Source organism: Varanus komodoensis, unplaced genomic scaffold (assembly GCF_004798865.1).
Source record: "Varanus komodoensis strain SLA01 unplaced genomic scaffold, ASM479886v1 scaffold1, whole genome shotgun sequence".
In the NCBI taxonomy this organism is placed as follows: Eukaryota; Metazoa; Chordata; class Lepidosauria; order Squamata; family Varanidae; genus Varanus; species Varanus komodoensis.
Window position 1 is genome coordinate 90,286,509 of NW_025335268.1, and position 24,427 is coordinate 90,310,935.

Here is a 24,427-nt window from a genome sequence, read left to right on the forward strand (position 1 = left end):
TTTCAATCACACTGACCTTCTTTCTAGTAAGACAGACAAACTGGCCCAGCCTGGTGCCTTCCAGCTGTGTTGGATTGCAACTTCTATAACTGCAGCCAGCAAAGCCAATGGGAATCGCAGGCCTGTGCTGGCTGGGAACTGGGGGACTTTCTGTCCAATGCAACAGGAAGGCACAGGATTGAGGAAGGCTCTAATAAACTATAAGGACTAAAGCAATGATCCAAAAGCTTTGAGAACAATGGTTTCGAGGACATAACCTATTCTTTGCTCTGAATCACCATATTTCCCTCCTTTTTTGAGTTAGTACCATTAAAAGCCCCAAAGAACTACACTGCAAGTGTGCCGAAAGCATTTACCTTCTAGCATGGAAATCCATTCACTACCATTACAGAGATACAGTCCTTTCTGAGCAGCATTAAACCAGAACTGGCCACTTTCAGTCTTAGTGCAGGGAGGGCGGGACCCCAAAGTCACCTTCATGTCTGCTTCTAAACAGTAAAAATGAAACAAAACATGAACAGCAGCTTAATACTTGCTTTGGCACCATAAGAAATGTTTGTTGCATATGTCTCTGGATATGTGTGTAGAATGACAGAGAGAGAGGCAGAATGTACCCACACAGTATCACAAGATAATGGCAAACAATTAAAACAGCTCTGAGAGCCCTGAATACATGAGTGATTTCGTAAATGCATCTTTTCCTCTGTAACCCTCTACATATAAATTGAATTATATCCAGACTTAGTTATGTTTAGGTAGAAACTCTGAAATCAGTGGGCCAAATTATTTATTTATTAGATTTATATCCCACTTTTTTCTTCCAACATGCTCAAACAGCTTACATCATTTTCCTCCTGTTGCTTCAATCTTATTCCTACAACAACTCTGTGAAGAAGGTTTGGCTGAGAGTTTGCCCAGAGTCACCCAGTTGGCTCCATGGCCAAGTGGGGACTAGAACCCAGATCTCCTGAGTCTCAGTCCCATGTCTTAACAACTATGCTCTCAGTTACACACTGAGAGCATAGTGAAAATTAAGTCATAAGTAACTTAATTTCAATGGATCTGCTATTCTAATTATGTTGAAGTCTGAATCCAACCCATACCTCCTGCCCCGTTTTCCTCCTGTCTCGTTTGTTGCTGGACAAGACGGTTTTCATAGAAGCCAGTGTGTTTATCCACCTTGGTACACTTAGCCAGAGCAGTTACACAATTCACTTTTCTCTGTTATTTGACTGCTGCTGGTCTTTTGAGTGTCATGAGTAATCATTTGCATGAAGTCTAGCTCTACAAAACTATACTTTCATTCCTTTAAGGAAAAGTAGAAGACAGCTTCCATTGAAGTGAGGGGACACTGAAGTAATTCCTTTCAATTCCTTCATATAGCTCTATTGCCATGATAGATTTTGAGAAAATTTGTGGCCCATGGGCACCCATGAACATTGTTCTGTAGTTCCCATCCAACTAGTTGTGACTGCATCCTATTAAAACCAATAGGACAACTCTACTTGTAACTAACTTAAGAAATGTTGATTTCAGTAAGTTTTAAGCATGAATAACTTTGCTTGGATCGGGGCCTCTGTGAGAGTAAGTGGGGTTTTAGAGGCAAGGCCTACTCTCAGTTCTAAATCTGCTGGTTGTCTCTCTACCTCCCCGTAGTTCTTTCTCTAAGGAAGGTGTCATCCCCTCTTAGATTTTGGACTTCTACTCCCATCAATCAGCCACTGTTCAGGAATGCTGGAAACTGTAGTAGGGAATCAGGACCGGGAAGGCTAATACTAAACAGAGCCATAATTCAAAATGTGTTGAGGGAGTACTTATCTTCACACATGGAAATCCACCCATTTCCATTACAGAAATACAGTTGTTTAAACTAGTCTCTACTTGGAAATAGCCACCATCTAGGGGGAAAATGTATCTTATAATCTGTGAAGTTGGCCTGCTTGTTTTTCTGCAAATACAAGAGCCAACAAGTTGTGGTGCAGCATTGGCTTCCAAAGGCATGTGCTCATGGCAAAATAAGCACCTACATCACACAAGATGGTGGGCAGATGTTCTCTTATAGGAAAATTATCTCCATGTATAAAAATGACACAGGTAAAGCAGGCTTGGGATGTTAGACTCCTGGTTTTCTAGCAATGCCCATGATTGCCAAACCACCCAAGCCAACAAGACTGAACATAAAATATCATGAGATTGGCTTAAGTAGTATGAAATGCAAAGAACTACCATAGCTGGGGGTTTTAGCAGTAAAAGAAAAATGGTTCTTTTGTTCCTTTCTAGTTTCTGCCTTTGGAGGAGTGTTCTTTCAGATCTTCCAACTGTATACCTAGATATAGGAGTGTATGCACACATGCACACCCATCTGCTGTGCCACCCTATAGCATTCCCCAGCCAGCATTGTAATGTTGGGACTTTTGTCTGTCTAAACATACACAGGACCAAACTCTTACTATGCCCTCCCTAGCAGTTTATCCTATGAGACTGCTGCTTAGCCCCTGGGGGATCATTCTATGGCATCCCACAGAGTTACATTTGTCCCTCATGTGGTTTAATATCTAAATTAGCCGTGGGCATCTTGTAGCCCTCCAAATGTCATTGTACCGCAAACCACTCACCTTTCACCACTGCTGTGCTGGCTAGGGTTGATGGGAGTTGCAGTCCAATAAGACCTTGAGGGCAACATGTTGCCCCGCCCTAACCTACATGACGCCACTGGGGAAGTCCTCTGAGGAGGTGAGGTGCCGAATACCCAAGTGCATCTCTCCTCCTCGATCCCTGGTGAGTGCTTGGAGTGCCCTAGCAAGCAACTGGAACCAATAACTGGCAGACGCATTGCAAGCCTTGAGATGGGCATTGGTGGCTGGTAGCTCCAAGGTCCATGGGGGGTTGACCGTCCTGCTCTGTGCCCACAAATGTCAAGTTCCTGCATTACCTTCCAAAAGATCAGGCAATTCAGTCCAAAGGTCAAGGCCGCATGGTTTGTTCATCCGGAGTTAAAGTCAGGCAGGAGTGCCCAAAAGAATGTCCAGGAAGGAAGCCAACATTCTAGGTATCTGATTAGTCTTAACGAAGCTGAAGATGCCTATAAAAATTCTTATTGTTTGCCACGAAGAGCAGGCTCTGGCTGATCTAATTTATAGCCAGCCATAAATTATTATTACAGCTGGCTAGTTAGGTCACCATGCTGTTTTACGGGAGGATCCACACTCAGCCTGCTGCTTGAACATTTGCTGGATCCACCAACTCCTCCTTTCTACAGGGTGAGTTCCTTCCAACTCCAGCTCCTGGTATGATTTCCTTGAGGGATTCCAGCAACTGCCCAAGAGGGCCCTGGCTGCTCCTCTCCTAGAAGGCAGTTGGCTATAGCTTCCCATTACCTGGCTCCCTCCAGATGTTTCAGAATGCAGTTCCCCCTTATCTCCAACCAGCAGAGCCATTGAATGTCCGAGTTAATATATTACGTGCAACCTCAAAGCACTGTAGCAGCTTTCACTTAGTTTTATGGCCCAATGTGAAATGCTGGGTGCAACTTAATCCTCAATGTTTAGGGTACAGAATGCCCCAAAGGAACCTCCCTCCCTCTCTCTCACACACACACCTGATTTGTGACATCTTCACAAGAGGATGTGAGTACTGCCCCCTGGAGTTAAGGCAGGTAAAGCCAAGGTACTCTCCTTGTGTGTTGCTGTTCATTAAAATGTAAGCAGCAAACACATTCATGCCATTTTCTTTTGCACTTGAAACCAATCCAATGTGCAAGTGTTTCAGTGAATGCTTGGAGACTGCAAGGAGTGCATGGGAAAAGGGTTCACCAGCTACAAGGAAGGAACCCCCCACTATCACTAAGGGAAGAAAGAATGAATGAGAAAAAGGGTGGCTCTCTACCCTCCTGATGCTGCAGCACAGTCAGCCTGGGCTTGTTCAGTCCCCAGGCCCTCTTCCGAACAATTTGGCCTCAGCTCGCATTTTTCCCTAGCACACCACTGAGGATCACATAATGCTTTGCTAACATAAGAGCTCTCTCCACTTCAGCTCTGTGCTGACTGAGGGGCCTGTGCATTTCACCCAGGGAAGGAGGCACCAGCGCTATAGCCTGCCTTTGAGGTTTCAGAAATGGAGGTCAGCTGCCACTTCTCTGTCCCAGAATGCCTTGTGTGGTGCCTGTAACACCAGCCACTAACCAATTAATTCAGACTGCCAATCTCAACGTGGATTTGGCCTAACGTGAAGACATCATGGTCATGACTGGTCAAATCTGGGGGTGTTTCTGTTTCTTCCCCCACCCCATGCTTTTTTTACCAGCTAACCTGGAGACCAATAATACAAGTATTGATTTACTGTGGACTGGGGGAGGCCACATGAATTAGTACAGGTATCTTTTTAAAAAAAGACAGAAACTTAGGAGCTGTTTGTATGACACAATAGCCACAGAGAACTGGCAGCATATGTAGGGTACATGCAAACACCATTTTTATATGTTAAAAACACAGGATTTGTTGTGTTCTGAGAACCCAGCAAACACAATCCAGTTTAGAGCCATCCAAGGGCTGTCTAGCCCTCACATAACCCCTTCTCAGTGGGTTCACAGAACACAGCAATTCACAAACAAGAGAGTGACAGCAAATGCTGCAGCACCTTCCGTTTGATTAACCCATGTTGGGCCATGGTGTGCCACCTGAATCCAGTCAGAGTGACTACAGCACAGCTCTCTTCTATGTTTTTCTAACAGATGCTGGTGAACCTTCTCAAAAACTGTGTTACATTTTACTGACCGTAAGGGTATTTCAGCAGCTCATTATCCACTGGTTTCACAGGGAGGTCCTGCAGAATTTGGGGGATGGACAGCACTGCTAGGTTAAACTGCATGCCAGTGCACATCCGTGAGGTAGCATCAGATCCTGGCAACAGGACTAGCTGTCTTAGCAAGCCCTGAAAAAGAAAGGAAGAAAGGCTAGGGAATCAAGGCTGGTATTCTGGGACAATGGTCACTAGTGGACTGAACACTGCACTTCAATTCTATTCACCACTTATGGAATGAGCCCCAGAGAAATTTCCCTGGTGCCAACATTACTCTCCTTTCAGCTCCAGGTGAAAACATTTCTCTTTTCCAGGCATCATAAAAATTTTAACAATTTTATGATTGTTTTTAAATTTTAACAATTAATTTTAATGTTTGTAATAATTTATCATCTTATAGTTGTCCTCCCCATGGATTTATTGTAATGACCTATTCATTACTGTTTTATTATAGTTGATTGTTTTTATTATTGTATGCTTGTATTAGTTTTATTGTATAATGATTGAGTAATTTTAAGCCACCCAGAGACTCCACTTAGATTATGGGGCAGCATACAAATGCTAAATAAATGAATGAATGTGAGGTGCTACAACTTAAAACTGGCTGAAAATTATAATCTCTGACCTTGAAGGTCCCAATGCCAGAAGTATTTGAGTTGATGGGGGCTCAGTAGCCTTAAACCATGCTCTGTTTTGGAGAGTTTTCTACATGTTTCCAAATTCATATTGAAGTTTCCATGGAATAATAAACATTTTGGGGGAATTCTGATTAAGACATTCTGGGGGATTTACATCAGATGACAACTCCTTGGAAGGGATATTCAGAGGACAGAAGAATGTCTTTGGGTGCCTTGCATGAGGAAATTTCATTAGATTACTCTGGGGCATAATCCAGAAATCTTGTCATCTCTGACCCAGCGTACAACTGCTGTTTCATATACTTAGAGTTTATCTGAGTGACTTTTGGCTGCAGCATGTGTTATTTTAACATGCATTTCTTAATGTATCATGATAATGCATTGCACAGTCATTTCTAATAGTAACAGAACTTTTACTTGCTTTACTTGCTTTGGGTTCTACTGACTTTGTGCTTTTGGAGCTAAATGTGTTGTTTCAGTGATGAGAGAGGTTACATTCTTCATGGGCTCAGGGATATCCTATTTTTACTGCCTCATCTGATTGAGGGCCCAGCTCTGCAGCTAAAAGCAGATGCTGAGGTTGAGCTTGTGGGTTTCAGGGCTGGATGCATTTTCCTTTATCCTTGGTATGATCAAAGGAGCAGCTTTGTGCCATTGTGCCCATGATGGGCACAATGCAGTGCCAATGAGTAGTACCTTTTGATGCATGTTTGGGGTAAAGTTCAGGAACCAGTGAAATGCTAACAGTGCTTGTCCTGACCATTGTTTACCGCATCATTCTGTAGTTGTGGATCAAAGCAAAATGTCACAGGCAGGAATTCTGGTCCTTCAGAAAAAGGCTGATATGAAGGTATGCTTGCACCTGCCTTTTCGACAACACCCATGTTACACCCATGTTAGCATTGCTTTGTCGTAAAATAAATCACTTCTGTTATGTTTGCACTGCTCCTTTGGCAGGAATTAAGCTATTACTGGAGTTAATGTGGAGAAAACTAAGTGCTAATTGCTAATGTTACTACTGAAACAGGGAAACAGTGGCTCTCCCATTCAGGGGACAACCAGTACCAGTTCCAGGTTTGGAGGCTCCTTGGACAAGATACCCTCAGGGGGCCCTCTCCCACAGTCAATCTCCCTTTGTCCCACCATTGTCTTCCTCCTCTTCCTCCTCTACCACATTCTCATCACTGCTGCCACTCTCTGGCTTTACAAGGCCAGGCAGTGACACCTGCTGCTCTTCAGCCCCACCACTGCCATGGTCCGAGTCACAGCCAGGGGCCAGGAAGAGAGGAAGCGAATGCAGGGATTCTTGCCAGGTATCCCCTGCTCTGATATGGGTCCTGCACAGCTGATCCTAACCATGCCTTCCATGCTTTAAGTGTGTCACAAATGCTGACCATTCGCCTAGGAAAATAGGAGCTTGTTTTATTATCTATTGGTCTTGTTTATTTTATTTTTTAACAGCTGAAGCTCTCTGGATGGTGAACATAAAATGATAAATGCAACAGAATACAATATTAAAATAAAACAACAACATAGCCGCACAGAAGTATATTAAAAGTTAAAACCATGTGTTAACGATTGAACAGCTAAATGCAGTCCATGATGCTGGGCCTGCTTGGAAGAAAAAAGTCAGCATCACCTACGTGCTGTTTGGAGTTGGTAAATGTCCACAAGGCAGTCTTAACCTGGCACCAAAAAGAGAAAAATAGCACTGAGTTGGCCTCAGTAGGGGGTTTGTTCCATAATTTGGGGGCTACAGCAGAGGAGGGTTTCATCTTTGTTTCCAGCAGCCAAGCATCCCTTGGAGGAACCATTTGGAGGAAGGCCTCGGGCATTGGGTGTAGTGCCTGGATGCACTGGTACTGTGGTCCCAAGCCATGTAAAGACTTTATTGGTTAGAAAAGGAATGAAGGCTAGAAAAAGAGAATGCCTCTTTCTTTTGTTACAATGGGCCTTTCAGCCAACCCACCTCTTTGTCTAGGGTTTCAAACCCTCTTTAATGATCCCATGTGGTTGCAGTGGGGGCAGGAGAAGAATGACTGGGGAAGAATTTGGAACAACAGAGCAGTGGCTTCTAAGGTTACGAAAAAGCATGACACAGCCCTTCTAAATTCTTTCAAGCTAGAGCAAGGAATCAGGAATGAGGAGATAGAAACAGAAAAATAGGAGCAAGTCAGAAGGGGCCTCCCAGGCCATCTTGTCTGACCCCTGGCTCTAGCTGGCTCCACTCACGACATGCCTACCATGTGCATGTCTAGCCTATCCTTGAACACCCTCACCAATGTGGTCTCAACCACCTCCTGTGGAAGCCAATTCCATATCCTCGGGGTCCTAACGGTCAGGAAGTACTGCTTGGCATCCAAATTGAACCTTGTTCCTTGCGCTTGGCTCCTTTGGAATGCATCCTGCCCTCATCTGCAGGGGAGAACAGGTCTCTACCCACCTTGACAATGTACACCATGATATCCTGATTAGCCAACTAGCTAAAAATGGGCTAGATGGAGCATAACCACTTGGATCCACGGTTGGCTACAGAATCAGACCAAAAGAGTGCTTATCAATGGCACCTTCTCAAACAGGGGAAAACGATGACTGGGGCACTACAGGGTTTAATCCTGGGCCAAGTGCTCCTCAAAATTTTTATTAATGATTTGGATAAAGAGGTGCAAGGATTGTTCATCAAATGTGCACAACATTGGATGGGATAGCTAACGCCCTGGAAGAGAGAAACAAAAAATTAAAGTGATCTTGATAGGCTGGAGCACTGGGCTGAAAGCAACAGAATGAAATTCAGTAGGGATAAATGCCAAGTTCTGAGCCTAGAATAAAGAAAACAAACGCATATTTACAAGATGCAAGATAACTTGGCTCAACAATACTACACTCAAGAAGAAACTTGGAAGTATTGTAGGTGAGTCAAGCTGACTATGAGTCAATATTGTCAAGCAGCTGAAAAAAAGAAAAGAAAGGAAAAGAAAAAAGGAAAGCAAAGCAAAGAAAACAAATGCTATTGTGGGCTGCATTATCAGAGATATCATTTCCAAATCGAGTGAAGCACTAGTTTCCTATATTCAACACTGCTTATTTAGCATCTTGAGTACCGTGTCCAGTTCTGGGTGCCATTGTTTACATTTCTTAAACAAACTGGAAAAGGTTCAGAAGAGAGCAACAAAGATGATCAGCAGATTGGAAACAAAGCCTTGTGAGGAGAGATTGAAAGAATAGGGCATGCTTAGCCTCGAGAAATGAAGACCGAGGCATTCTACTAGTACTTGAAAGGTTATCACAAAAAGGAAGGGCAGGATCTCTTCAAGAGATGGAATAATGGGCTCAAGTTGCAGGAAGCCAGATTCTAGAGGACTGTTAGAGCAGTACAGCAATGGAACCAATCACCTAGGGAGGTTGTGGGCTCTCCCACACTGGAGGCATTCAAGATGCAGCTGGTCAGCCATCTGTCAGGGATGCTTTAACTTGGAGTCCTGCACTGAGCAGGTGGTTAGTTGGACCAGACAACTTTATTAGCCCCCTCGAACTGTACTATTCTATTAATCCATGGTTTGTATTTACCTAGCAAAAAATCACTGAAATTTTGTGTCTGAAACCTAGTTTTTTAATTACTTTCCCACACTATGGTACATCCCACATTTACACACAGCATTTTAGATACATTTTTCTACATCCTTGAACTGGTTCTAGCACTCTCTTAATACTCTAGCACTCTCTTTTAGCCACCCATCCTAAGCACACATCCAACACAGTCAGTGCAAATAGTTCGGCTTTCCACTGATATGTTTGCTTCAGGCTATTTTTTCATAAAACAAATTGAATGAACCCCTTTAAATGCAGGATAAAACTCAATCTAAGTCATGTCAGCTAATGTCTTCCTCCCTTCCTGTTTGCCCTATCTGTTCTTGCAAAACTCTGCCTAAGATACATATATATTTAATCAAACATTATTTTAAAAGAAAGTGAATGGTCATTTATTTCTAAGTAGGGGGCAAAGCATTTTATTGTAAAGAAATGTTTGGAAGAGCAATCTTTTCTGGGATGCAAAAGAACTTGATTGTGTAGAAAGCTGTTTGTTATGAAATTCCATAGTTTGTTACTGTGACATGTGAACTAAGAGCAGTATGTTGTTCAAGGGTTAAACAACCCAGTGCTCTGAGTTCATAGAGGGTAAATGACCCAGAGGTTAGTCCAGCAACAACCATGGGTTAGACTCTAAACAATCCAGTACTCCCTGCGTTGGCATGTCACACACATAACCGATGACTTAGCCAATCACATGTTGTAGAGTAAAAGTGAAATTAGCTGACATACTGCAGCAGCTCGCCTGCTCTTTCTCAAAGTGTGACTTAATTAACCAATATTTGCTATGACATGTGAACTGGGTCTATGTTCTAATGTCAACTACTTGGATTTATCTGTCTTGCCTCTAGTCTTTTTGTATGTGATTTTTAGTTATGACTGGCTGTCCTTTGCCTTTGAATGCTTGTTATCAATTACCATTTCACCCTCAAATTGATAATGTGGAACCTTCAGATCATCCTCCCAAAAGAACAGATAATCCTGGGCTCCTGTGGGCTTTCTTCCACAAGTCCATTTAAAAGAAAGAGAAAGAGAAGCTTATCTTTCATTCAATCATGTCTTCCAGTCCCAGCTACACCATATTGTGTATGTGTTGCAATGTCTGTTCAGGAAGTCTGTTGCCCCATCCAACAAAATGGCTAACACTTATCATCAGTCACCCAGAAATGAACAGAAGCTGTTCCATCTATGAAGCTTATCTGGAAATGCCACAGGGGAAAGAAAAAGCCAAAACATTCCTACAAGATTAGGCTTCTACTCATGTGATTAATTTTCTCAAGCTCTGTTCTGCAAAGCACAGACAGTTTGATCTTGTGCAGAGCTGAGCTTTGTACATTCTGGGTAGCTTAACAAGGCCTGAATATGACACTCACCTGGTGGAATTTTCCCTTTACAGCACTGTACCAATGCACTTAGTGATTTTTCCCCCTTGTATCAAGTTCTTAACATCACAGGTATCCTTTCATGGCCTGGGCCTCAAAACCTCAGTATCTGTTCTTCTGGGCATTGCTGTGCCTGAGTTTGAAGTCTTTCAACTTAATCTGACATCTTTTTTAAAGCTCCCATTTGAAGTTGGCCTGTCTGCTAGAATGAGTCTGCATATTCAATTTGCTTACCTGCTCAGTGCATGCATCAAGTGAATACATGGAGTGCAATATGGAACTGCGCCTGCCCTCTGTGTTTGCTGGCTCTGCCCCAGATTTCTATGCCTTCTGCAGACTGGGTTTCTCTGCAGGTACAACTGATGGATTCTTCCATGTGATCAGATTCCCAATTGTATGGAAACTCCCTAAGTGCTTCTCATGCCTTCTACTTAGTGCAGAGAGTTCGGGGCTGAAGGTTATGATCCCACTTCCCAGTCCACGCATTTAGCAGAAACGTGTGCCAAGCAAACGAAAATGGGGACAGTGCCAGAGATAGAAATGACTCTGTGGTACAATCAGCTGTCCAGAACCCTGGAGAGCAGCATTCCTGCTGGAGGGAAGGATAAACTAGAACATTTTGTTGCAGGTCCCACTCATATCAATACTGGTTTAATAGCAATCTATTTTCTCAGGATGGCTTGGAAGCTGTATTTCCATAATGGGGACTTGAAATCTCCAACAAGGGATTCTCAGAACCCACAGCCAACTACAGTTCTCAAAACTGCCTGCAAGAAAGCTGAGACAGTAAAAGGACACAAGTTCAGTTCACACCCGTGCCTTCACTCAAGCACAGAGGAGTCCCTTTATTGTTTCTTCAGTGGTTATAACAACCTCCTCAGCAAAGATCAGAAGTTATACTCACACTAAAGAAACCTTTTCTTCTCCTTCTGCTTCCCACATAAAAGCGGGATCCAGTCACAGTCAAGGATGTGGGGAAAGCTGCTTCCACAATCCTAAAGTGGGTGAAAAGAAAAACACATGTGAATCTAGAGAGATAAAGTAATTGTCATTACTAACAACAGAGGCAAGTCCAGGCCTAGACTGTTCTCATTGGAAGAAATGTTCTGGAGAACTTTAGCTGAACTGGGCTTCACTAATCCACAAAAGTATCTACACCTGTTTCTTTCCCTGTGTCAAAGCAGCCTTCACAACCTGGCCTCCAGGCATCTTCGCCTGAAACTCCAGTGGTAATCCAACACTTCTGAGGGACATGCAGGTTGGGAATGTTATAGGATGTTTGCCTACCTAACAATGTTTGCCTACCTAACAATGTTATAGGATGTTTGCCTACCTAACAAACTTTATTTCTCTGCTCTTTCTGCAGTCAGTAGGTGCCATCAATTTGCTTTCACTACTTCAGCAGGCTAATGGCTCGCAGAAGAGTTCCATCTTGATGGTTATCGGGTTGAGTAGGTTAGCCCTACTTAGAGTAGATCCATTAAAATCAATGGGATTTAAGGTAGCCATGATTAACCTCAGTCTAATTAATTTTAATGGATCTGCTTTAAGAAATGCAACCCATTGTTTAGAAGCTGCAACTAAGAACTTTTCCACATGAGGCACTTATTGTTTGCTTCTGATTTCTTATCCAGACTTGTTTATTGGCTCTTTAGACAATAACATGATCCTCCAGTTTTGCTCCTGTTTCTTGCAGATCAAATCCCCAGGTCTTTTAGAGGAGGGGAAAGGAGGTATTACATCAGAACAGGGAGAATGCTGCCCTTTTGCCTTGTATATTTGAGCTATTTTAAAGCAGAGCTCTGCCAAGAGGGTATGCAGGGCAAAACAGGAAAGAAACCACAAAGGTAGGATCTCAGCACTGCAACAGAAGCAAAAGTAAATACTATGATGAATGGCCTGATGTAGAAGAGCCCTAGATTGTTAAGATCTGTAATGCTTCTATTTGGATCTGGAGCATGTTCACCATTTTAAGCCATTTTTGGGAGAAAACCTGTGCTATTAGATGACAAGAACGCCACCCAGCCTGTAGAATTCCCAGTCCTGGGGTGTCCTGGTTCCCATGCAGCCCCATCCCAGGGATGGGGGGTAGTGGTTAAATTACCCCTGAATTGTACGTGCGTCACATACACATCTGTGGGGATGCTGCAGTCCACAGTGAGAGAGAAGGAGTTTTTCGACACAGCCAGTACCAGTGTGTGCCACCGGTTGTCTGCCAAAAACACATCCTGGAAGGTAACCCTTGTCTGCCAGCCATTAGACAGTTCTCTGCTCCAGAAGAGGAAGTGAAGTTTATTCCATGAATATCGAAGTCCAAGCAGCAGAGTATCACTATTTTCCTCCAAAACTGTAAAGATGTACTCATTCCTCTGAAAAACACAGTTAAGCCGGTTAGCCTGAAAGGCAGTGTTTTCTTTTATCAACTTTTGATTTGTTTTTCCTATATATACTTTGATCCTAAGTTTCAGAGAAATAGTAAAGTTCCTAAAAGAAAATGGTGGTGCTTATGGATGTTTTTAGAAAGCAAGGCACTCATATTGCCTGCAGTGGATGACTTTGGACACCCAAGCTATTGGTGGTTTGGTTCTGTCTTGACCATTCACCACTTATCCAGTTGTTTTATCTATTCACATCTTCCTAACATACCACAGCCCAGAAGAGAAGATGGGGACTTTTTGAGTTTTGGCTTTTTGAAGGGGTAGCCATGTTAGTCCATTGCAGCAAAACTAGCAAGCCTTACCCAGTTCCCACCCCGCATGGCCATTTGCCAGTGTTTGCATGTGGAAGGAAGGCCATTGGCCAGGCTGGCTGGAAATTCTAGCTAGCTGCAGTCCCATTGGCTTGTTCGTCTTTAAGATCTCACATACCTCGGCTCAGTCAGACATCAATTTGAAAGGGAGACTGCAGCCAAGAAATAGGAAGACTTAGTTTTAGAAGGGCCACAATGAAGAAACTAGAAAAGATCATTAGATGTAAGACATTTTACTGACAATCAAAGTCAAGGTCATCCAAACCACTGTATTCCCAATCATACTGTATGAGTGTGAAAACTAGACAGGGAAGAAAAGTGATGCGTTTGAAACATGGTGATGGAGGGTTGCTTTGCAATCACCCTGGATTGTCAGAAAGCCAAACCAGTGGGTCCTAGAACAAATTAAGTCAGAACCTTCCCTAGAAGTAAAAATGACAAAACTGAGGCTGTCATACTTCGGACACATCATGAGAAGACAATCATGCTAGGGAAAGTTGAAGGCAGAGAAAGAAGAGGAAGACCAAATATGAGATAGATTGCTCCCTTAAAGGAAGCTACAGCCTTGAATTTCCAAGAGCGGAGCAGGGCTGTCAAGGATAGGGCCTTTTGGAGGGCTTTCATTCATGGGGTCACCAGAAGTCAGAGATGATGGCGCACAGTGCCTTCTGCCTGCTACCACTAGATCTTCTCGTCTGGTAGCACCCTGAAGGTTTTTAATATGAGCAGTTTAAACGAATGCTTTATTGAGGTTGCGTCTTATGTTTTTGCTGTGGAGGAAAAAATTGTCCTTTACATGCCCCCTGCCCCAGGAGTATTTCTCTGCTTTTCACAACAACTATAGATCCTATTAAGCTGTTGTAAGCCGCCCCGAGGCTTCGGCGAATGGGGCAGCATAAAAATGTTTTAATAAATAAATAAATATTAACTAACCACAAAGGCAGTGCTGTGGTATAACTGCAGTATAACAGATTTGCAACTCTTTGTGAGGATTTTGTTCCGCTTTGTCACAATTTCACATTTAATACCAGACCTTTTTTGCTCTAAGAAAGCCCACAAAAAAGGCTGGAAAACACAAGAGAGGTTCCAGCAGAGGGAAACATCATGAAAAGACCCCACAAAGCTCCATGACCGAAGGGAGCACAATAAATGCCTCATGCAGAGAAGCCCTCAGTCAAACTTAGCGTAGATCCATTGAAAGGAATGAGTGTTAACATGGCCATGTTTTCAGTGAGGCTGCCATGACCAAGTCTCCAGTTAACCCACTGAATATACATTTTACTGGCAAAGCATCAGTCGGTTCAAGTGAAAAAATGCCATTGGTCCAAGTGCCTGCTGCTCTATGCAGATGCAAACATAAGTAGCTTTTGTTCGGGCCTCCGTGCCTGGTGATGCAAGCGGCAAGCAGCTTTTACTGCTCTCCCAATGAAGCATACATCACTATATTTTTGGTCGCAGAACCACTGCCTTCTTCCATAGCCTAGTCTTCTGGTGCCATCTTAATTTGTTTTGCAAAGATTTACGATTGACTCTAAGATTGCAGGGTCTAAACTGCTGATTGAAATCAAACAGATCACACTCCAAACAAAGCACAATGCCAAATTAGGGACCTCTCTGCAACGGAGAGCAGTAAGTGCTCTCATGAACCCTCACTCACAGACATTCTCCTCCTGTGATTTCCACTCTTTTTGGTGGGTTTCTTTTTTCCACAAGCAAAATCTGGTATTGAATTTAAAACTGCAACATACCAGAACAAACCACAATGCTGCCTTGTATTTACTTAATAGAATATATAGAAAGGCAGAGAAATAGTAATCTTGGGGATACTGTGAGCAAGCCATTTTTCCTCTTGCAATGAAAATGAAAGAAGAAGCCACAGTAAGGTAGCTCAGTAAATGCTTCATGCAGAGAAGTCCTAGGTCATGGGGCTAATAATGTAATAGTTCTCTTAGGCCACTATAAAGTTTTAGGTTTCTATTATTTGTTTAGAAATTGTGTTTTTATCTGCTGCCTTTTGCAATGCTGCTGGTTTTTCAACTGACTAGTTACATTGTTTGAAGCTGCTGTGGCAGCATTTAAACTGAAGTGCATTGTGTATAAATTTTGTAAAGAAACTGATAAACAGAACAGAATTCAATAGAATACAAACAGTGAATGGACAATGTGTTATCTACTGGCTGAATCCCATATTTTAAGTCCCTGTTTTAAGTGCTCTCTGTTTTACTACCAATTTATATTTGTACTCCAAATCTGACTAAGAGTAAAAAAAAGTTGCATAAATATTCCATTAACAAATAGAATAAAACTGGAGATTGAGAATTCTCCATTCCTTTCCCAGGTGTCACATTTATAATTTTGGCTGGCCAGAAGAACTATCAGTATATAACTCACATTCCCTTCTGTTTTTACTGCTTGTTTTTAACATTTTATTTATGATTTTTGTTTTCTGAATGTTGGTTCCAGAAAGGCGAGATAAAATGTGATTGATCAGAAAAATCAATAAAGGTGCAATCCTATACAATTGAGTAAACATGGAAGCACGTGTTCATCTGTTGCAGAGAAGTATGGGTGGAGACAGTCCCCGACTCCCTGTTCTTCCAGCTCTGGAAATTTTCACTAGACAGATGTTCAGCCACCCAGCAACAGGATTCAGAAGGGAAGAGAAGGAGTCTAAAACTGGTTCAGAATACCGCATGACCTGACCCTTCCTTCTCTCCCTTTCACTATTATTAGAATGAGGAGGTTTGAACTTCTTGTGGTAGAACGGAAGTCGCTTTCCACAATTCCCATTATTAGAAATTATTAGTCGCAATTCCCATTATTAGAAGGATTCTACATACTGCAGGATGAAACTGCTCTTGTATTCGCTATGAGTTGGGTAACACAGGCTTCTCTAAAGGCAGTTATACACTTCTGCACTCAGTACTGTAGTAATATATATAACTTCAATTGGATTCAGGGAGCTAATGTGCTAATTGTAGGCTGCTCATACAAAGAAGACTTTGTACCATATTCTTCATCAGGCATCGCCTTCTCTGAAATTTAAAGCACTCCGTAGCAAAGCAAGGCCCTTATCCTGCAGCCACTTCTTTTGCACTTGGTACAGATCAATGAAGGCATCAAGAAAGACATTCTTGGTAAGGTACAACCTCAGCCTCATTGGCCCTCAGCAACAGCTCTGAGTGCTAAACCTTGATCCCACAATGTTTCAAGGGGTTCAGATGCAGTTTTTGGTTTATCCAGCCAAGCTGCGCAGGCCAAGGCTTTCCAAATTAGGTGAAACAAGCAGGGCTTTTTCAGTGTACATTTCACAAATGCTAACCCTTTGAATTAGCATATGCTCCACTTGAAAAAAAAATTCAGCGTTTCACAACAACACACTTTGGCTTTACACATTTTTTTCTAATTCTTGGTGGTTTCTGACTATGTTATACATAAGACAAACTAGTTGCCTGAAGCTTTGCTTGCACAGTGAATTGATTTATTGTGTGTGCAATCCTATATGTGTCTTCTCAGAAGTAATCCCCATGATCTTCAATGTGACTTACTCCAAAGTATGTATATAATTGCAATCCTTCACTGTAATCATATACATACCTACTCAGGAGTAAGTCCCATTGATTTTGGTATAAGAATACAGCCTTACTCTATCTATATCCATAGCCAATAGATCTAGAGAGAATCAGGGTGTGAATGGATTAGCAGATTGCCTAATTCTACCTTCTCTTTAATTGCTGTCAACCAACAAATCCTATCCTTGTATGTGTTTTCACAATTCATAAAAGATCACTGGGAAACCCCAGGATGTTTTTCAAAGTTCTGTAAGTCATGTAATAATTAAGCTCAGTCAATTAAATCTGTATCTTGTTATCTGGGGCTGTTTTATATTCCTACTTAAAATGATAATTAAATATTATGTTCTATTCCATTTTATTGAAATACTGTCATGCATTATGAGCCTGTTAGACATCTGAGTCCACTGGCAAGCAAGTAAATATGCTTATAATAATTTCTGTCTCTCTTCGTAGTGTGAAATAATTAACAAGTTGCATGATTTTGCAAGGTCTGCCAAATTAATTAGAATATTAAATCCAAGTTTATAAAATGTATTAATCACGCCAACTATGATCTAATCAGTAGGTAAATAATTCCATGCTAGCGTGAAAATCCACCACATGCTTACCTTGGATTGCATGTGGAATGCTTTTAGGGTGAACACAATGGAGAATTCCTCAGGGAAGAGGTCACAGTATATGAAAAGCCGTGATGCTGGAAAGCTGAGGAAGCGAGGGCGCACTGCAGTGAACTGGAAGCCCCGAGCTCCTTGTACCTGGATCATTCGTAATCCACTCTTCATCCCATTCATGGGAACCACTTCGGAGAGGAGATCCAGAGGATGCAAATCTATGCCAGAGAAACACAAAGCCATATTACCGAAACTGGGGGAACACAGCAGCGAGCCATAAAGGCTGCTTCTGAATGATGGTGATAGGCCAAGGCCATGTACCTGCTCCACCAAAGCAGCTTCCAGATGGATTAAAAAATAATGGGAAGATTTGATTAGCTGGCAGCATCTACTGGATCAAGAAAAATCCCTGGGTGGTCTCACCAAAAGAGATAAGGTCACTGAAATAAACTTGGAAGGAATATGAAGTTGAAAATGGCCCATCAAGTCCTACTGCCATCCGTTATCTGTGGTTGACAGACATCCCATATTTTAAAGGATATTCTTTCATTTAAAAGATTAGCGATTACTCTAGATTATCTCAGTACCCTGGGAAATAATTCTTAATCTTATTTCATCAATTTTTTGTTGAACATAGCAAACATATTCCTTCATTCAGACCCTACAACTTGAGTGTATCCCTTAATCTGGAACTTTTGGTTTAGTATGCTTAATGTTATCCCTGCATAAAACAGGGCAGTGATGCCTAGATGCTGCCAAAGGTGCCATCTGTTTAGTAAATAAATTTATATACTACCCAATTGACAGGTGTCCTTTGGGTAATTCAGAGTCATGAAAGACCCTCAAACAACATGACAATAACAAGCAAAACAATAAATATAGCATACAAATATCAGAAGATTTTAAAAATTGAAGAAAAAATATACAGAAGCATACTTTTAGGCTTCACTGGAAAGGGGGAAGATTTCAACAGAAGAGACAAGATTCACAGCAAGGTTTAAACACCAGATATCCAAGATTATATTACCAAAAAGGAGCTATGTAATTAGAACATTTGTTGTGGTGACTGTGCTATATTACATAATAATCAGTGATAGTAGTGCTCACGAGGAATAATCATGAACTTTCCAATTGAAATAGGCTCTCTTCCCTCCCCCTCAGCATTGAAGACATTGGGTCTGCAATGTCTCAATGCAATGTGTTGCACTGCCAGTGTTTCTTGCAGCTTTTACGTGGTTTTAAAGAAGCATACACACAATTTTTCTGCAATTAAAATCTATTACTCAGTATCACAGTCCAGAAAACAGCCCCTTTTCGGCCTCTCCTGTGTTACTGTATGCAGAAATTCCAGGGTATCACCAGGCTTCAGTGGCATCATTCTCCACAGTCTACCACACCAACACTACCTCTAGCCCATCCTCTCATCCTCTCTGCAGATAATATTCATACTTTCCAAGTGATTCATAGAGTAGACAAACCACATGCAATCACAGGCAATCTGTTGTTCTCTCAAGTTTCCATAACTATCTAGAACTTTCCTTGTCCAATTGTTGTCCTTTTCTATTCTTCCTTCCTCCTGTCCTTTGGGCCACATAGACTGAAGAAGAGTTCTGGAGAACTTGAAAGATTGCCATAATTATCGCATTTAGGGTAATCCTAATAAAGGTATGGCCCAAGTCTGGCTTTTTTTCATTTTTATGTATTTGTTTATCTGAAATACTTTATGCCACTCTTAAATGCTTCCAGAATGGCTTATATATAATGACAGTCAGTGCCTGAAGGCTTACAACTACCCCCACCAACAAATGAGATCCAAGGAAAAAGGGCTGGTAAGGGAAGAAGGAAAAAATAATTCCACAAGCAGGGGTGATGGAATGAGCCTGCTCTCCCTCTCATCTAATCAGTACAGCCTGGTGGAGTGGCTACTGGAATTTATCATCAAAGATAGTATAATATTCAATCATTTGAATAAATAAATATTGAAGACTAAAATGCCTCCTTGGGAAAGAATCGAGACAGAATCATGAAAAAATAATTAAGCCTCACCAACCTTGGAATTATTTCAGCATATCAAGGAACAGAAGGCAGCAATAAACCGGTAGGCAGAGTGTCCTTGGACTTCCAAAGAAACACTTGTCAAAGACATGCACCAAGAGTCATATAAGAAGAAGACAGGGCCTCCCCTGAACAGTAACTGTTAAATTAAGTGGAAGCAGGGACATGAGTAAGTGGACAGTTTTCACAATGGAAGGGAGAAAACATCAGCGTTCCCAGGAATCTGTATTGTGACTAGCTCTATCTGAGTCATCCATAGGTCAAGGTGAGCAGTGAGTTGGCAAGTTGATGAACTCCAAATTATCCAGGATAGTGCAAACTCAGGCAGACTGTGAAGAGCTACACAAATATCCCGCACAGTAGCTGTATAGTCAGCAAAATGGCAGATGAGAGCTGGGCTTCCATTCTGCATCCATTTACCTGGAAGTAAATCCCACTGAAACCAATGGGGCTAGTACAGAGGATCACCATGCCACTGTAAGTAAATCTAAAGAGGTACATGGTCGGACACAAAATCAAACTTGTATACTCATAGGATCCGTACTGGCCACAAACTCTTAACCAGGAAAATGATCTTAGTGGGATTTTTTCTGAATAGCCTGCACTCCCACCCCCAGCCCCCTTGCGCTGGCTTATTCAAAGGCCCATTTCACCCCTGAGAGTTGCTGACTCAAATTGTTGCCTAGCAACTTTGGTAGAAGAGGGATGGGATCTTCAACAGGGCTGGCCCAATATATATTGCTTCCTAAGACAAACCCCAAAGACAAACCCCATCTTCCATAGAAGGAGGATGAGCGAAGCAAGCATGGAACCTTTCAGTATCTCTGAGAACACTGTGGGCAGCCTGCGTAGCTCCCAGAGGCCTGTTATCCAACACCTCACTGCTGCTCTTCTCCTCAGGCAGCTTGTCCGGTCTGAGGTATCCTGGAGTTGAGGAACTGAGAGCAATTTGCATTCCGAAAGGAGTGGGTGTCTGACCCCTTCTGAGCCTTCCTGTTCCTTAGGAGCAAGAGGAACATAATCTTCTCCATCATCTCTGGTGTTGCAAGCTTGCACAATCAACCCTTGAGGGGCTGTCCTCATTCTGGGAGGAATTCCATTACACTTTTCTCACTGGTTGAGGATGGATGTTAATCCCTCTCCTACCCCGACAGTCACTCCTGTCAGCATTTTAGTGCTTAACCTGCCGCTTTTCTGCCACTTGGAGCTCTCTAAGTTTCCTTCAAGTGCTTGTACTTATCACATGCATATACTTATTTGAACAAAGTACAGGTCACCCTGCCAGTTATTTGACATTAAAAGGGAAACCTTGTGGAGCGGCAGGTGTTGCCCCAGCTCTTACGGGACCAAAGAACTACAGTGGCATTCAGACGCAGAGCCAGGTGATGCTGCAGCCAGGCAGTTTGCGACCCAGGACTTCCTGGTGGCAGTGGTGGTGAGGCTTTAGAGGGCCACTGAAAAGCACACCGCAGCCACCATCCCTGCTCTATACCTGCTTCCACGTGCCTTGGGGGTCAGGATGCTCACCAACCCTGCGGGTGGGGGGAAATATTCCGAGCCTCTGCAGTTCTGCATTTTAAAAAGAAATTGTTTTAGCTGTTTAGACTGTTTCAGACGCTGTGTAGTGAAAAAGCCATGCTGTATTTTGCGATGTCTGTATTTCATGCTATATTTTATCAAATCTCTGCTTGGCCTCTTGTGTCCTGCTGTGAACTGGCCAGAGGAGGACAGCCCTTAAGTGCCAGGTTGCAGGCGGGAGCGGTGGAGGCAACCATCACTTCCCAGTTCTCCCATTACTTCTTTTTCCTCTAACGAAGCCTCTGCAATGCACTGGTGGAGGCAGAGCTGGGGCTCAGGAGGGCCTGGGAGTCTTCATCACCTGGCCCCTCTTTTCCTCTACCCACCCCCCTTCAGACCTCTGCAAGGTCATCCAAAACTAATTTTGTGACTTCAGAAGGCAGGTGCTGCAGTCCCTTTCATGATGGCTATGAGGGGAAGAAGAAGGGGACGGCAGAGAATGAGGTGGCTGGATGGAGTCACAGAAGCAGTTTGAGCTTGAGTGGACTCCAGGGGATGGTGGAGGACAGGAAGGCCTGGAGGAATGCTGTCCATGGGGTCGCGATGGGTCGGACACGACTTCGTGACTAACAACAACAACAACAACGAGGGGAAAGGGAGGGATTGGGTTTTGGAACTCCTCCTCCAAAAATCATAGCAATGCCTTCAGCTGGGGAAGAATGCTCCAAAAGAAAGTGATCCCTGGGATGCTCTCCAGGGACCATGTGGCTGAGCTCTAAATCACAGCATCATTTATGAGTGCAGGAATAAAATGCAGATTATTTCTCATGCTACTGTCTGGGTGGCCTCATGCTACTGTCCTCATGCTACTGTCTGGGTGGCCATTTGGAAGGACCCACCCCCTGCAGGGTCCTGGAATTTGACCCAAGATCCAGCTTTCACTGCACTGCTGGAACCAAGCCTCTGCAATCCCAGCACACATTTGACAGAATCTAACAATTCCACTATTATATATAGATTTGGATCTGGGCTTCAAGAATTTGGCCTTTGTTATGGGCAAACACATTCATGTGCACACTCCTACAAAGACTTACAGCTTCCAAATAGTTTGCATTATTTAGGGAAGAAAGCAAGACACATGTGAGGCCCTGGGCAATCACATGGACTTTTTAAAAAGCCAGCAGGATAAATGACTTTTGACAGAAAACATCTGGCAAGCACAGAGCTCAGTTTTGCAGTGCCATCTGAGCCATGTGCAGCGTCTCTTCAGTGCTTCAAACAGACACCAGCAAGACCACATTAGGTCCATTTAGCAGCAGGGGAAACACCCACCTTTTGATGTCTTCTCAAATACTATGTTTTTGGGCAACTAAGAATGGATAAACCTTACCTGGAGGCTTCAAATGCTTATATAACACTTACCTAATTCCCTTCCTTGAAAAAACAGCAACACATTAAATTAACTGCTATTCTGTGCCTCGGGAGCAAAAAACAACAGACATGGTGAGCCAGTACAACAATATCCCATGATCTGAGTTTGATGACTGTTTCACAGTTAGATCTCTTGCCACTGAAAGTGGCTGTGGCTGAAGCCCTAAGCACACATATTTGGGACTAAGCCCGACTGAATGAAGCAGGACCTACTGATTCTGTGCATAATTACAACTGTGCAATTCTGACAGCTTGCACCCCCCTGCATCCCAACAGAAAGTTCACAAACAATGCAACCATTATGCTTGCCTGTTCAGAAGCAAGTCCCATGGACTTCAGACTTACTGCTAGGTAAGTGGGAATAAGGTCCCAGTCATAGTTAAGGATTCTTTGCCAATTTAATTAACCATCAGTTATGCAGTGCTATCATTTATCCTGTCAGTACCAACTCTATCCTGCATTGGTGGATCAGAATAACTGGTGGAGCTGCACCCCCTCAATGTTAGCCCTTTGCAGATGTCATGATTACACGGACGGAAGAGAACAGAATCAGGTGTGCAAGTTTACTATAAGTTCTACAAACTCATGCACAGAAAGCTCTCTTGACATATCCAGGAATCTGGAAAAGCAGGATTTCCCGTTACATGGAAAATGCTCCATGTGTGAGACTTCTTTCAGTTCTTACAATGAATGCATGAGAGGTTGGGTTATGTGAACTTGCTCTTATACATTCAATTAAAAATTGGGTTTCCTTTAGGTTTTCTACATTCATTGGGACCACAGCTACACGATCATGCAAATCAAAGTAATGGGGAAAATAGTGACCTGGGGCAGCTTTTTGAACATGCTTCTTCCTTCTTGTATGTTACAAATTGCACATCATAAAATAATTGCCATAAAATTCTGCTCAGGGGGTAGGGAAGGACTTTGGTGTCAGTGCTACAGAAACAGGCACATAATTACCCTATGCTTTCATATGCTTGTTATGCCCCCAGCAGGACATGAAAGACTCCTCATCTGCAGACCGGGGACCAAGAGACTTTACAACAGCTCTCCAGGGTGGATGAACAGTCCTGAAATCAAATAGCCATAGGTAGACTTGGAATGACCTAGTCCCTTCCTCTCTGGAAGGTTGCCTTGAACTATTCATTCCATGGTAAGACTGACAGAGAGGATCCAAAGGATGGCGAGTGCCCTGGGTGCCACTACACAAGTGCACAAGAGCTTGGGCAGTGTTATAAGATGTGGACTCGAGAACAGATGCCAGGCTTGCACAAATAGAAAAGCCTCTTTGGCTTTCATTTCTCATACAATTCTTGAACACAAGGGGTCAAACAAACTTTTGTGAGTGAGATACGTATTCAACTTAAAGCGGGACACCTCTAGATTTAATGCTGTGACTTTATACAGTTTATACATTTTCACTGCATGGTGACTTCTAAGGAAAGCCTCGCCATGAAAAAGTAGCTGTGTGTGGGGGGCAGGGAGGGAGGCAGAGTGCACACCAAGAGACTTAAACCTCTCATGGAGAAAAGCAGTTTATCTGCATTAGGCTTTTAACCCACTTGACCATGATTCTGCTTCTGGGCTTTTTGAGGAATTGATGATTGGCTCCTTACATGTTAACCCCACCCCCACCCTACCCTGCCATCAGTTTTTATTTCTCTGCCTTTCTATATGCTCCATTTCACAACCACAAGGTGATGTAGAGGTATAGTGGAATTGCAAAGCTACACAAATATTCAGTAGAATTTTATAGCATACTGGCACTTTTGGGCTTCAGTTCAAGAGGAATTTACTGTATGTTTGTGATCCTTCACTTAGAGAAGCCTTGTTAGAATGTTGTTAGAACCTCTCCTGTGTTTTTGAGTATTTGCCTGGCTTTCTTTAGAGCCAGGAAGGTCAGCTATTAAAATTCAAACTGGAACAAAAGCCTCATGTAGAATCACAGTTCTGCTAGAGTGTGGCTACACACAGCACTATCTTGTAGTTGGTTAGAGATACTAACACTGGTGCAGGAGGGGGGACTGTGTATAGGGCACTTTCTTCCTACCATAATGAAAAGAAAAGAAAATGTAAAATG

At 42.8% G+C, this 24,427-nt stretch overlaps 1 protein-coding gene across 1 annotated transcript in view; it reads right to left on the bottom strand.

The window, feature by feature from the left end:
• The window catches only part of TSPEAR (thrombospondin type laminin G domain and EAR repeats), a 37,869-nt gene extending 20,286 nt beyond the window's left edge, over window positions 1–17,583 (bottom strand). Inside the window, exons 1-5 of the mRNA XM_044431193.1 lie at window positions 17,338–17,583; window positions 12,536–12,774; window positions 11,310–11,400; window positions 4,773–4,929; window positions 357–488 (exon numbers count right to left, since the gene is read on the bottom strand). Of these exons, the coding sequence (XP_044287128.1) occupies window positions 357–488; window positions 4,773–4,929; window positions 11,310–11,400; window positions 12,536–12,774; window positions 17,338–17,583 (865 nt within the window). The remainder of the gene's footprint in view (window positions 1–356; window positions 489–4,772; window positions 4,930–11,309; window positions 11,401–12,535; window positions 12,775–17,337) is intronic.
• Between the last annotated feature and the right edge of the window lie 6,844 nt (window positions 17,584–24,427).